The 16,240-nt window shown below is 40.0% G+C and overlaps 1 protein-coding gene across 2 annotated transcripts in view; it reads left to right on the top strand.

Moving 5' to 3' along the window:
• NLGN4X (neuroligin 4 X-linked) overlaps positions 1-16,240 on the top strand; it is a 488,795-nt gene that overhangs the window by 270,089 nt on the left and 202,466 nt on the right. Inside the window, exon 3 of one of the 2 annotated variants that reach the window (XM_073565961.1) lies at positions 3,853-3,912. The exons of the other annotated variant lie outside the window; for it this stretch is intronic. Coding sequence (XP_073422062.1) covers positions 3,853-3,912 — 60 coding nt within the window. The remainder of the gene's footprint in view (positions 1-3,852; positions 3,913-16,240) is intronic. 2 annotated transcript variants of the gene reach the window in all.

The raw sequence follows: 16,240 nt of genomic DNA, 5'->3' as shown, positions 1-16,240 counted from the left end.
ATGCCAAAACTGACCTGCCATTATGATTCTCCAGGTCATTACAAGTCCACAGACACCAAATATCTCTAGGTTCTTTTTTACTTAAGTGGTGAAAGAAATTCCAAGCTTTGTTAAAAAAGTTGCTATTTTCCGAGACCCGTAGTGTCTACATTTTTCAAGATTTGGGGCTTGATGAGGCTTGTTTTTTGCACATTGATCTGATGTTTTTATTTAAACATTTGGGTGTGCATACAATCTTTTCATCGCCCGTTATTGCATTTTATTGAAATGTTGCAGTGAACAAAAAAACATAATTCTGGTGTTTTGATTTATTTTCTCTCTAGACCATTTATCAATTGAATTAAATCTTTTTATACATTGATAGATTGCGCTATTGTGAACATGGCGATATCAAATATGTGTATATTTGATTTTTTTTAATTGTTTTATTTTGAATGGGGCGAAAGAGGGGACATTTTACCTTTTATATTTTATTTTTCTAATATTTTTAAAAACATTTTTTTCTTACTTTTTACTTGCTTCAATAGCCCCCATGGGAGACTAGGAACTGTGATCATCCAATTGCTTGTGCTACATAGAGAAGGGCAGCAGCCCTTCAATATGTAGCAGATTTGCTCACTTGTGCTGACCGCTGGGTGGTTCTCATAGCTATCCGGCTATGACAACCACAGGGGTTACCTGCTGACCCTTGGATTGTATTGTCAACCCATCAGCGACCCGCGATCATATCTCACGGACGCTGATGGGAGGAGGTAATGACTTGTTTCCTGCTCGTGCATGTTAATGCAGCTGTCAGAGTTTCACAGCGGCATTAAACATGTTATCAGCTGTGGGTAAATCATGATTCCAACCATGGCTGTTAGGGGCACATGTCAGCTCATCAGATCAGCTGTCATGTGCTGGAAAAGGTGCGGGCTCATCGCTGGAGCCAGCGTCAAACAGGGGGAGGCATCCAATGATGGACTCCGCCCATCATTGGATGTTAAGGGGTTAAATACATCTCCAAATTGTCCTTGTACAAGCCATCATGGTAACAAGATGCATGCGATTTACAGTATGACCTTGGTGATTAGAAATTTTTTATGTAAGTAAAGAAGAGTCCAAAGTTCAAGTAAGACTTTAAGGACTTGCTCACTCACATGAGGGTATACATTGAATGAATGCTATCCTATGTTTTATCTGAAAGTACTCAGACCAATGTTATTCCATGGTGCAATGCAGATCTATGATTTTTCGCATATTGATCCAACATGAGAAAAAAATCTCAGCATGCTGTGATATGCAGCACAAATCAGATGGCACCCACCCATTCAAGCCTCTGGGCGTGTGGAAGACACCGGAGTGTATTCGGATGACTTTTGAGTGCAGACCGATTTCTGCAGACTCACAGAATAGAGAAGATGGGTTAATTTTGTTCTCCATCTTCTCACAGTGTTTTCTGATTCTCTTATCAAGTGAATCAGATCACACTAAGCTGACACTCTGAAGAAACTCGTATAAGCGATTGATCATAGTCTCACTTTCATAATCGACATGACACAGCCGTGTGAGCAATGCTGCATACAATATCCCAGAGTCTCTGCTTCACCAATCTTGTAATTATTTTTTTTCCTCATCCACACCTTTGCATACCTGGAATGCTTTATACTTTGGTGAAATTGGTACAGTATGTATTAACTCATTGTCTAACATTGGCAGAAGAAAATCTACCTACATTTAAATTACAAGTAAGGTCCTCTGCAGAATCAACATCTTTGAAAGAACACTTGAAATTTGCAGTTTTCTGCATGAAACTGTAAGTGTTGTCTGACAGTCAAAGAAAATTTTCAGTTGCATCCATGCCATATGTTTCAAATGACATTATCTTAAACATTATTTTTGCAATAAGACCTACATTGAGATTTGGCAATTACATTTTTATTTACTTTTGCTACAAACATATGCAAATCTTTTCCATCATTGTATGACATTGATAAAACTGATTGCCAGCGACGAGTTGTCAATACTGCAGTCTTTCCAGGTACAGTATTCTCTAAATATACAGGTATAAAAGATGGCTAAAGTGTTTACCTCTTTCATCAAGACTCTTCATTTTTTTTCAATTTTGACAACTTCAACATATTTGTAGACATACTAATATACTGTATGTTAAAGTTATATTAATTTTTTTCTATATTTAATTCTAACTGATGGGAATAATTTTCATGAAAATTTTTTCTGGCTCTGGTAGCAATTATTCTGTGCTTCTATTAGTTCATGATACAATTGTAGTACACTGACAAGGGTAATAGTAATTTGAACTTTTGACTCTCAGGCTCCATATCTCACCATTCACTACTTATTCGAATGTAAGGCTACCATAATTTTATAGACAATCATCTTGGTTATCTCATGCATAAATTTGATTTGCAACTATTTAGCATATGATTAGTTATGGAGATTCTTGTCATGTCACTGCGTTGTTACTCCTAAAAATCTAAAATTTAATTTTCATTATTTTGTAAATTCACCTTTCGCTTTCAACACTGCCTGAATTCTTCTGATACAGGAAAGATGTATATCTTTGTACCATGTTAGCCAGTAGATAGAGGAATATTAAGAATTGATAATCCTCTTTTAATGAAGAGACCTTAGTAGCCTTGAAAGCTTGCAATTTGTTACCATCTTTTCAGGTAGCCATTAAAAGGTATCAACCACTGAGCACTCTCAATTCTAAATATTCTTGAATTCTTCTGGGCATTCTCTCAATCAGATTCAAACATGTCTTGACTGAAATCTGATTCCAAGTCTCTTCTACATGGTCCAAAAGTTGGTGTATTCTGGTTGACTCATTTGGGTATGTATACAGTTTTTTCTTCAACTCTACTAACAAGCGTTCAATTGGGAAAGTAATTTTCTTGGGAAATCTTATTCATGGCTGCTCCTCGATTCAAACAAGTAACCTTTCACTTGGAAATCAGCCTAATAACACACTGAGCTATTAGAGAATGTGAGAACTGGTTGAAATTTGTAGCATACAGGAAGAAAAAGATTTTCCCACCAACAAGAACATAGCAATGACAATGCTGTGACATGTCACTAATCTGCATAACTAATCTTATGCTAAATAGTTGCAAGTCAAATTTATGTATGAGATAGCTAAAATGATGGTCTATAAAATGATGCAAGCCCCATGTTCAAAGCAGTAGCAGATGGTGAAATATGGAGCCCAAAAATCAAAAGTTGAAAAATTGTTACACTTTTGCTCGTCAGTGTATATACGGTAAGTGCTGTTACTTTACAATCTACTAATTACTTTAATTTTACATTAATGGGAACATTTTCACCAAAATAAATAGTCTGTTGCCCAAAAACCTGTTGTACATGATAATTTCATATTTCAAGTTTTGTTACACAATATGATATTTCAATATTTCAAATTTCATATGTATACATTTTTTGTTTGCTTTTTTTTAAGATGGCTAATGTGTAAATTGTTTTGTAGGTAATTTTTCAATTTTCCAGAGTTTGAAACATTTTCTGTCATCTATTTCAATATATTTTCTTCAATTTTTACATCTCTTGAACTTTTTTTTTGCATTTTTTTTTACATATAGGAGATATGCAAATTAACCTACTAATGTAAAGCAAGAACCATTCCATTTTCTTTTCATTGCAAATAAATGACATTTTTTTCACATTTTTCATTTATATGTTTGCATACAATGTAACAACTTGTTACAAGTTTGTATACAATTTTTTTAATCTAAATTTATTTTTTTTTCCACTTTTTCAAATTTTTATTTTATTTTTTAAAAGCCACCTATGTTTGAATTATCTTTTTTCTTTTATTCTTCTTGCTGTAACCCTCAGGAGCCAACACAAAGAAACAAGCAGATGATATAGCCAATAATGACCGTGGTGAAGATGAAGGTATTTTTTTATATTCAAGCTCAAAATGATGCATGAATATTTTTCTTTTTTATTCCATAAGCTATTTTTTCTTGTGGCATATTTTCTTCATATTTTTATCTTCTTTATCGAGAAATGAATCTCAATTTTATTTCTTTCAAGAAGTGGTTGCTACTCTATCTTTTTTTGTTGTTTTTCGAATATTCAAAATTCATAAGATCACATTGGCTCAAATATAATTCATAGTTCTAGTGATGTTCTAGGTGTTAGACAAATGTATATTCTGTAAATTTGTACTAATCATCTAAGTTAAAGGAAAACTGCCAAAACATTTGATGCCACTAAAGCAACATTAATATATTTTGTCAGTTATTCAAAATTTTAATCCTTCATCAATTTGTATTATTTAGATATGCTAACTGTGGTGTTACAGCATATATGATGCCTTCAATATTTGATTAAAAATGAGTAAAGTATAAAAGGTTCTTCCAAGATTTCACATAAAATTGAATTATGCAAAATGGTTTCATTATTTAATTTTACATTATCTATATTTTATTATATTAAAATCTTTGAATATTAATCTTTATATACCATATTTTTTGGATTATAAGACTCACTTTTTTTCCCCCAAATTTGTGGGGAAAATGGGGGTGCATCTTATAATGCACTTATACCTTATTGGCTATAGTGGAGCAGGGTCGCTGCTGGAGGAGGAAAGAGTAACGTATTGATGCAGGCTGCAAGGTGGGATGAGGGGTTGTTGCGATATGCACCACTTTGGGTGAAAATGGCTGCAATGCTCTGTGGTGCAGGGGGGCTCCGTCGGTGTTTTATGAAAGGCTGGAGCACCCCGCATATACATTACTGCAATGCGGTGGCCTCTGGGAAAATGGCCACCGGGGGCGGCACTTGATCCAATTGAGATCTCGGCTATGATATCTCATCCCGAGATCTCGGGAGATGAGATCTCGGCACCTGAGATCTCGTTGCCGAGATCTCAATCTGAGCATGCACCGCCCCAGCAGCCATTTTCATGGAGGCCACTGAATCACAGTAATGGATATTAGGGGAGCAGCGGAGCCCCCACACCAGAGAGCACCGCAGCCATTTTCACCCGCAAGCAATAAGACACACGGATTATAAGAGGCACCACCACTTTATTAAAAAAAGTTTTTTCTCCTATTTTTCTCCTTAAATTTTGGGGTGCATCTTAAAATCTGGTGAGTTTTATAATCCACAAAATACGGTAATTAAAATAAATATAAACATATATGTATATATACAGTATATATATATATATATATATATACATATATATATATATATATATATATATACACACACATGGTCAAAATTGTTGGTACCCCTTGTTTAATGACAGAAAAACCCACAATGGTCACAGAAGTAACTTGAATCTGACAAAAGTAAAAAAAAAATCAAAATTCTATGAAACTGAACAAATGAAATTCAGGCATTGCTTTTCAACCATGCTTCCACAGAATTAAAAAAAAATAAAACTCATGAGATAGGTCTGACCAGAAATGATGGTACCATTAACTTAATATTTTGTTGTACAACCTTTTGAGGCAATTACTGCAATCAAATGATTCCTGAAACTTTCTATGAGACTTCTGCACCTCTCAAAAGGTATTTTAGCCCACTCTTCAGAAGCAAACTGCTCCAGTTAATAATATTGATCTTTATTTTTATATAGCGCTAACATAATCCACAGTGCTTTGCAGTTTGCACATGTGATCATCACTGTCCACGATGGGTTCACAATCTAAATGTCTTTGGAATGTGGGAGGAAACCCACAGAAACACAGGGAGAACATACAAACGCCTTGCAGATGTTGTCCTGGGTGGGATTAGAACCCAGCACTCCAGTCTGCAAGGCTGCAGTGCTAACCACTGAGCCACTGTGCCGCCCTGTTGTTTCATGTTTGAAGGTTGCCTATTCCACATGGCATGTTTGAGCTCTTTCCAAAGATGCTCAATAGGATTTAGGACAGGGCTCCTAGAAGGCCACTTCAGAATAGTCCAGTGCCATTCTCAAGTATTTTTTGTTGTGTGCTTTTGGTCATTATCCTATTGCAAGACCCATGACCTGCAACTAAGACCAAGCTTTCTGACACTGTGCAGCACATTTCTCTCTAGAATTCCTTGATAGTCTTGAGATGTCATGGTACCCTGCACAGATTCTAGACACCCTGTGTCAGATGCAGCAAAGCATCCCCAGAACATAACAGAGCCTCACCCATGTTTAACAGTAGGGACAGTGTTCTATTCTTGATATGCTTCATTTTTCTGTCTGTGAACATACAGCCGATGTGTGTTGCCAAAAAGTGTAAATTTTTGTATCATCTATCCATAGGACATTCTCGCAGACGCTTTGTGACTTGTCAACATGTAGTTTGGCAAATTCTAGTCTGGCTTTTTTATGATTTTTTTTAACAAGGGTGTCCTCCTTGGTCATGAAGTCCACTTTGGCTCATACAATGACGGATGGTGCGATCTGACACTGATGTTCCTTGAGCTTGAAGTTCATCTTTAATCTGTTTAGAAGTTTTTCTGGGCTCTTCTGTTACTAATCATATCATCCGTCTCTTTGATTTGTCATCAATTTTCCTCCTGTGGCCACATCCAGGGAGGTTGGCTACAGTCACATGGAGCTTAAATTTCTGAATAATATTACATAGTTACATAGTTATTAAGGTTGAAGGGAGACTTTAAGTCCATCTAGTTCAACCCATATCCTATCCTAACTTGCCCTAACATGTTGATCCAGAGGAAGGCAAAAAAAAACCCATGTGGCAAACAGTAAGCTTCACATTGGGGAAAAAAATTCCTTCCCGACTCCACATACGGCAATCAGACTAGCTCCCTGGATCAACGCAATATTAAGGAAACTAGTGTATATACCCTGTAATATTATACTTTTCAAGAAAGGCATCCAGTCCCTTCTTAAATTTTAGCAGGGAATCACTCATTACAACATCATATGGCAGAGAGTTCCATAGTCTCACTGCTCTTACAGTAAAGAATCCGCATCTGTGAGTATGCTTAAACCTTCTTTCCTCCAGACGTAGAGGATGCCCCCTTGTCCCCGTCACAGGTCTAAGAGTAAAAAGATCATTAGAAAGGTCTTGGTATTGTTCCCGCATATATTTATACATTGTAATAAAATCACCCCTAAGCCTTCGATTCTCCAAACTAAATAACCCCAAGTGTAATAACCTGTCTTGGTATTGCAGACCCCCTAGTTCCCTAATAACCTTGGTCGCTCTTCTCTGCACCCGCTCCAGTTCAGCTATGTCTTTCTTATACACCGGAGACCAGAACTGTACACAGTATTCTAAGTGTGGTTGCACTAGTGACTTATATAGAGGTAAAATTATGTTCTCCTCATGAGCATCTATGCCTCTTTTAATACATCCCATTATTTTATTTGCCTTTGCAGCAGCTGCCTGACACTGGCCCCTAAATGTGAGTTTGTCGTCCACCCATACACCCAGGTCTTTTTCAGTGACTGTTTTGCCCAGTGTTTTACAATTAAGCACATAATTATACATCTTGTTCATTCTACCCAAGTGCATGACCTTACATTTATCCCCATTAAAGCTCATTTGCCATTTATCAGCCCAAGCTTCTAGTTTACATAAATCCTCCTGTAATATAAAATTGTCCTCCTCTGTATTGATTACCCTGCAGAGTTTAGTGTCATCTGCAAATATTGAAATTCTACTCTCTATGCCCCCTACAAGGTCATTAATAAATATGTTAAAAAGAAGCGGGCCCAAAACTGACCCCTGTGGTACACCACTGCTAACCGTGACCCAGTCCGAGTGTGCTCCATTAATAACCACTCTTTGTTTCCTATCCCTGAGCCAGCTCTTAACCCACCTACACATATTTTCCCCTATCCCCATTGTTCTCATTTTATGTATCAACCTTTTGTGTGGCACCATATCAAAAGCTTTTGAAAAGTCCATGTACACCACGTCCACTGCATTCCCTTGGTCCAGACCGGAACTTACCTCTTCATAAAAGCTTATCAGATTAGTCTGACAGGAACGGTCCCTTGTAAACCCATGTTGATATTGGGTCATAAGGTTATTCTTCTCCAGATACTCCAGTATAGTATCTCTTAGAAAACCCTCCAGGATTTTACCCACAGTTGAGGTTAAACTTACTGGCCTATAATTTCCAAGTTCAGTTTTTGTCCCCTTTTTGAATATTGGCACCACATTTGCTATGCGCCAGTCCTGTGGTACAGACCCTGTTATTATGGAATCTTTAAAGATTAAAAATAATGGTCTATCTATGACTGTGCTTAATTCCTGCAGTACTCGGGGGTGTATCCCATCCGGGCCTGGGGATTTGTCAATTTTAGTGATTTTTAGACGCCGCCTTACTTCCTGCTGGGTTAAGCAGGTGACATTTAACGGAGAATTTTTATCCCTGATCATGTTATCCGTCATGGGATTTTCTTGTGTAAATACTGTTGAAAAAAAGTCATTAAGCATATTGGCTTTTTCCTCATCCTCATCCACCATTTCACCCAGACTATTTTTAAGGGGACCAACACTATCATTTTTTAGCTTCTTACTATTTATGTAGTTAAAGAATATTTTGGGATTATTTTTACTTTCTCTGGCAATGAGTCTCTCTGTCTCAATCTTTGCTGTCTTGATTTGCTTTTTACAGAATTTATTTAATCTTCTGTATTTATTTAATGCCTCATCACTACCTACTTGCTTTAATTCTCTAAATGCTTTATTTTTATCTCTTATTGCTCCCCTTACAGCTCTAATTAGCCATAGTGGTTTCCTCCTATTTCTAGCATGTTTATTCCCATATGGTATATATTGTGCACAGGTCCTATTCAGGATGCTAATAAACGTCTCCCATTTTCTTTGTGTATTTTTATGTCTCAGGATATCGTCCCATTTAATTGCACCAAGATCATCTCTCATCAGTTGGAAATTTGCCTTCCTGAAGTTTAGTGTCCTTGTTACCCCTCTACTACACATCTTATTAAAGGATACATGAAAACTTATTAATTTGTGATCACTATTACCCAAGTGACCCTCAACCCTTATATTTGATATGCGGTCTGGCCTGTTGGTTAATATTAGGTCTAGCAGTGCTCCCCCTCTTGTTGGATCCTGAACCAGTTGTGAAAGGTAATTGTCTCTCATAGTAGTGAAAAACCTATTACCTTTGCTGGAACTGCAGGTTTCGGTTCCCCAATGTATTTCAGGGTAGTTGAAGTCCCCCATAATAATGACTTCTCCTTGAGTCGCAGCTTCATCTATTTGCTTTATGAGGATATTCTCTGTTGCTTCCAATATTTTTGGAGACTTATAACAAACCCCTATCAGTAATTTATTATTTTTCCCCCCTCCCCTTATCTCTACCCACAGGGACTCTACATTTTCATTAGATTCATTCATATATAATATGTGCAACTGTAGTCACAGGAACATCAAACTGCTTGGGGATGGTCTTATAACTTTTACCTTTAACATGTTTGTCTATAATTTTCTTTCTAATCTTCTGAGACAACTCTTTCCTTCGCTTCCTCTGGTCCATGTTGAGTATGATACACACCATGTCACCAAACAGTATCTGTACACCTCTATTCAGGCCCACTCACTGATTCCAAGATTGTAGAAACTTGTGATGCTAATTAGTGGATATACTTTAATTTAACATGTCCCTTTTGTCACATTATTTTCAGGGGTATCTTCATTTCTATCAAGGCATAGTTCATGAGTTTATTTTTTTTAAAATTATATGGTTGAAAAGCAATGTCTGACTTTCATTTGTTCATTTTCATAGATTTTTTTATTTATTATTACTTTTGTCAGATTCAAGCTTTTTCTGTCACCATTGTGGATTTTTCTGTCACTAAACATGGGGTACCAACAATTTTGACCACATGTATATATATATATATATATATATAATGTATATACTGCCTTGTCTCATTTTTTATTATTAGTTTGCTTCTTAAGAGTGTGAATATATAATTTAATGTATTTTAATGTTTTTCTTTCCAGGATTAAGAATCCTACGTAATAAAAACATATGTTTTAAATAGACATATATGAAGCATTCCCCTTTTATAATAATTAGCACAGTTGTCATATTTGGCCCTATAATAACCAAGACCCATACTCTATAACTTGGTGCCTGCAGATTGGATGGCATTTTCATGGTGACAGGTTCCCTTTAAATATATGGGACACATTTTCTCTGATCTGCTGAGTTCTATCAGACCCATGTTAACTTTGAACTTTGTCACTCAACTAGGTTGATTTTTCCTATTACTGGGGCCACTATTAATATCCTACTTGCAAAACTAAAACGGTCAATGAAGTTAAAAAATGAAATATTTGAAATTAAAAGGACAAATTACTTAAAAAAATAAACAAATAGACCATCTGCTAAAAAATAAAAAAAGAATAAACAGTAAAAATTCTCTTCTACAAAAATAACCTAGAAAATCCATTAAACAAGTTTTTTTTGTAAAATATGTAAATAAAAAAAAACTAACATTTGCTGCTTTCTGTACTTACATTCCGAAAAAAATTATATAAATCACACAGCATTTGTTCAACAAAACAAAGCTATACAATAATAAAATTTGTTCCGCACGAAACAAAGCTTCATACAGCCAAATCGGAGGAAAGAAATGCTATGGCTGCTGAAAAGAAAGAAGCAAAAACTAACAAATTGACCACTCATTAAAAAGGTTTACTGTTATGGCAAAAAAATATCTTAAAATTATATAAAAAATTACTATTACCCATGTTGCTTAGTGCTTATAAATAAGGGCCAGATTTGCACTAATAAAAAAGCACTGCTACATTAAACCCACCAGCCCATATACAATATAGCCTTTACCTGATCTCAAAAATAAAGTGTAACAATCCCATGGCATAATTTTCTTTGTTACACCACCCACCACTCTGATAATGGGTTTGTCTGGCAATTCTGAATTGGGAGGTAAGCAGCACTAGTGACGTTACACCTACACATACCTGGTAGGAAGTTTGCACTTTCAACAGGTATAGTTTACCTGTCTTTTTACTCAGAATAGGATATGCCTCTTTTTCACGTGTACTTGTTGGTAAGTGTAAACATGACTTTACAAGCACTACTAACCTATTTATGTGCAGAAGTGAACAACATTTGTAGACTTCATTCACACAGTGCATTTTTGCCACAACAATAGCAAAAAGCAAATGTCATAATGTCAAAACTTGAAGTTTTGAGGATTTTTAAGTTACCCGCTGTTTACATTGGATACCAGCTTCCAGAGCGAGTACGCTGGTATCCAAGGTACACAGCGGTAACTAAGCGCGCACGGCGCTTAGTTACCCGCTGTTCACCTTGGATACCAGCTCTCAGCGTCTGCTTACAGCGCTGGGAGCTTGCTGATCGTTGTTCTCCTGCTGCCACGCGATGCGTGCTGGCCAGCGGGAGACCAACGATCAAACAATGGCCAAGGACATTCCTGCACGATCAGCGATACCCGGCGGGGGGGCTGGTCGCTGATGCGTGCCACACACAGCGAGATTGCTGTTATGTCACAAAATTGGTGACTCATCAGCGATCTCGCTAGAGATCTCGCTTAGTGTGAAGAACCCCTTAGAGTTGGAAGGGACATCAAGGGTTATCAACATAGCCATGAAGTGAAAACAAAAAACAAAAGGAAAATTAGCCTCACCGGGTGAATAGTAGATAGCCTCCAATGTTGCAGCTGGGATCCAAAGTCCATCTAACCACTGTATATATGCAAAAAAAAGGAGAACGAAGGATCAACCAGCTGGATATGGATAACAAAAACTTCTTTATTTCATATCGTTAAAATGAGTCCAGACAGGTTAAGAACAAGAAGACATTCTGATGCATTTCTGGCCGAAGCACTTAGTCATAAAATAATTCTATGACTAAGGGCTTCGGACAGAAACGCCCCAAAATGTCTTCTTGTTCTTAACCTGTCTGGACTCATTTTAATGATATGAAATAAAGTTGAAATTTTTTATCCATATCCAGCTGGTCGATCCTTTTTTCTCCTTTTCTTATAGCCATGAAGTATATTTTCAATTGCTACATGTGTGCAATATCACAACCACCATCAGCACATCAATGCAGCTTCAGAACCACAATAAGCATATGAAGGCAGCCCCAGAACCACAGTCAGTACATGAATGTAGTGCCACAAATACAATCAGTACATGGATTCAGGGACAAACTCACTGTCCGCACATGAACGCAGTTCCAGATCGACTGTCAGTACATGAATTCAGCATCAGAAGCACTGTCAGCACAATAATGCATCGCCAGAACGACCATCAGAACGTGTATGAATTACCAAGTTTAGTTCCATGATCAATTGCAATATCAGGTTAGCCCCATATACAACTGTGTCACATGAACTTACAACTCCCAGTACGTCTTTAACAATGGTAAGGAGATGCTGGGAATTGCTGTTACCACACCATCAGATTGCGGACAATACAGAAACTACAGTACTGATGAGACACACGCAGAATAACATATAAACATTTACAGCTATGAACCTTAGAGGTACATCTTCTCTGAAGTCATTCCAATGCCTTTTGTCTCCATGTAGCACAGACAATATGATGAGATTTCACGCCCAGAGCTTGTCTCTCCTAACTTCCCTTTCCTCCACCTTTAGCAGCACATCCCAACAAGGTACCCTTAAAAATGAAAGCATCATTACACTGCCCCATAAATATTAATCTCTCATGCTGTCCCCCTACACTACACCTCTGCATCCATAATATCCCCCCACATTGCCCTTCTGCAAAATATTCCTACTACCCTGCTCCTTTGCAAAATATCCCCCTCATACTCACTGCCCTCTGGCAAATATCTCCCACATCCACACATACACTGCCCCTGCAAAATATCCCCCACAAACTGCCCCTCTGCTAAATATCCCCCCACGGCCAAAACCCAGTGATCGTTGAGCTCGCGGAGACTCTTCACTTATCCCAGAAGGCACTGGGAATATGCAAATGATCTCCTCAAGACTCTTCCCCTGGTTTTCCGATTTCCTCTTTTCAGCTGCCACGGCCAAAACCCAGTGATCGTTGAGCTCGCGGAGACTCTTCACTTATCCCAGAAGGCACTGGGAATATGCAAATGATCTCCTCAAGACTCTTCCCCTGGTTTTCCGATTTCCTCTTTTCAGCTGCAACGGCCAAAGCCCAGTGATCATTGAGCTCGCGGAGACTCTTCACTTATCCCAGAAGGCACTGGGAATATGCAAATGATCTCCTCAAGACTCTTCCCCTTTGGCATCATACAGGGCTTACTGCTCTCTGAGGGACATGGAACAGTCCCTTTTCTTTAACAGGTGCAACCAGCACAGCACACACATTTTTCTTAAAGAGGCCACGGGTTACTGTAATGGGCTGCCTTCCGACACTACACTACTAGGTAGGTGTGGGATGAGGATCCGCTGGAGGAGGAGTCTCCAGTCTTCATTCAGCAGCGGTCCCATGGCCCCAGAGCTTCCGGCTCTGATGCTGTATTTGCATCCACCTCACATGGTCCAGGCGCCACTTCCTTCTGCCTGGAGCTGCGACCATTGCAACAGTCGCATGTCACAGCGGGCTGCATGCTCCCTTTGTTCTTCAGGGGTAGAGACCATTTGTACGGCCACCGAATATGGCCCTTGGGGTCCCGATTTTTTATAAATGCTACTTGGTCCCACTCCTGTATGGGACCCTTGCAAGGAATAGATCCGGCATTTACATACACCTGCTACCAGGTGTCATCCTCCAAAATAAAGCCATAGCCCCTTGAGGGGTCAAAGTACTGGATCACTCCGCTGGTCATCCAGCCTGACATGTTTCCTCCGCTGGAGTGCTGTAACTCCTGCACAATGTGACATTCTCACTGCTTCTTCTCCTGGATCACTCCCCAGCTCCACCGAGCCTCTGTAGAAGTGGGCACCCAGGGCTCCTCCACATATGCGCCACTGGTGTCAGCCGGAACAGGCGCAGGCCGGGAGGATACAGGTGCTATCGCGGCCAGGAACGATGGCGGAGAGGTGTTGTGGATGGAGACTGTAGCAGGGCAACAGGATGTGCAGGGGCAGCAGTTGGGGAAGTAGGTCACTCAGACGGAAACTTCCTACTCACCACCATTGCATCCGGTGCCAGTCATCCGGTGTGGCCGTGGGGACCAGTGATTGCAGCTGTAATGATTCGCCTCAGTACAGCTTCTAATGTCCTCTGAGCTCCTTCCAGTTCCGGCTCCTCTAGTTCTGCGGGTTCCTTGCTCTCACCAGCCGCTTCTCCGGCCGCCAGAAAGGATGCCATTCCTCGAACTCTTCCGACCACCATGCCTTGAAGTGCAGGCCCATCTCTGCCCAGGCCATGGATTGTCTCCAGTCCTGATAACCAATGCCACCGCGGAAAGGTGTGCTGCGCATCTCCATCACGTCCATCAATGGCACCTCGTCCATTAGCAGGTAGTAACTCTTTGCCAGGCTCCTCTCGTTCGTGGGTGGAGTCACTTCCTGCTGCTCCACCCATTTCTCCAGATTCTGCTATTGGAGTGGGAGATTGTTCTTCTTCGCCGGCACCCATTTAGGGTGGGCATACTGCAAAGAGGGATGCGGCCTTCTTACCTTTGGTGCTAAATTTATTTCAGGACCCCCATGAAAGGCAGCACCCTCCTTCATTTTTGTGCCACTAGCTGTCTTCTTGCCAGTGTTCAGCGCCATCTTAAAGTCACTGTCAGCCGCCATCTTTAACTCTTTCATGGCAGTCAGCATCTCAAAATCACTGTCAGCTGCCATATTTAACTCTTTCACAGCAGTCAGTAATTCACAAGGCTCAGGAGTTTTCTCCATCAGAATTTCACAGTCTCTGTTAGTCCCACGTCCAGTTCCAATTGGGAAAGGTGCCAGGAACACCATATTAGCTGCTCCCGTCCCGGTCGTAGGCCCAGGATCCTTCTCTTTCAGTCTTTGAGTTTCAAGGCTGCTGGGCTCAATCCTGCCGATTATGCCAAATGTAACAAGGTGGCACAGGGTGGTAGTCGTGGGCGAGTCCGCTAAGGCACAGTCAGTGAGCACCCTGGCACCTTGCACATGAATAGACAGTTCTTGTCCCAGCCCCAAGTCACAGTTGGTTGCCTCAGATATATGGCTGCTCTCCATACTGGAATGGATGCATCACTCATCACACTCTTTAAGGCCCAACAGTGGCAGCTTGCTTAATGAGGGTGAGGTAGAGAAGAAAAGGTAACAATTACTGAACTGTCCCTATTCACAGCAACGGCTGCAGAAAAAAAGGCAATGACTCCCAGTCGGCTACCAGGATTGAAAAGTCTCTTGTGAGGCACACACAGTCCTTGTGCCTCCTGCCTGATAGTCCACTGGCAGCTCTGTTCCTTCCGTGAGGTATGGTATGCTCCCAACAAGGGAGCATGTCTGGCCATGGCCAATCGTGCCTGTGCTCTGCTCACAGACAAGGAATTCCAGTCCCTTTGGAGGCTGCTGGCCAGCCCACTAACTTAACCCTGTACTAACCCTAAGCTACAAGCATCATACAGTACAGTAATACATATAGTACACATTACAGTACAATACAAACACGACACATACATTAAAGCATGACTCATTGTCAGATCACTGCATGGGGGGACCACATCAGGGAAGGGGAGCAGGAGTAATCGATTGTCCCCAACACCTCCTTACACATACACATATACTATCTCTCTGCAAAATATCCACACACACGATCCCTTTGAAAAATGTCCAAACACACATGCTGCCCTTCTGTAAAATATCCCACACAGACACACTGCCCTTCTGCATAATATCTTCCCTCACACTTACTGCCCTTCTGAAAAATATTCTACCACACATACATTGCACCTATGTAAATTATCCCCTTAACCACACTCACTGCCCATCTGGAAATATCCTCACACACATGCACACTGCCCCTCTGGATAAAGTAGCCTCTATCCTACCACACTGCCTCTAGAAAACTGTGCCCCATTTCACTATTGCCCCCCAAACCACAATGATAAAACTTTACCACTGCCAGCGTGGTTCCTGCTCCTCTGCACTTGCAGAAGTGTGATTATGTCAGCAGGGTGCTATCCTCATGATACTGCTACATGTTGGGGCATGGGCTGATGAGTGCTGCTCTACCCTGCCTCTCTCCTGGCACCACAGTGTTGAAATGTATTTGCATCTGACAGAAGCAAATACATTTAAACGTAGGAAGTAGATAGCTGGCATCTCGTGGACAGCTCTGAGGGCTGCAGCAAACCCCTTGGC

This window comes from Dendrobates tinctorius, unplaced genomic scaffold (genome assembly GCF_039654945.1).
Source record: "Dendrobates tinctorius isolate UK_male_01 unplaced genomic scaffold, ASM3965494v1 ptg000016l, whole genome shotgun sequence".
NCBI lineage: Eukaryota > Metazoa > Chordata > Amphibia > Anura > Dendrobatidae > Dendrobates > Dendrobates tinctorius.
Note: the sequence above shows the minus strand (reverse complement) of the source record. Positions and strands in the feature narration are given on the sequence as shown.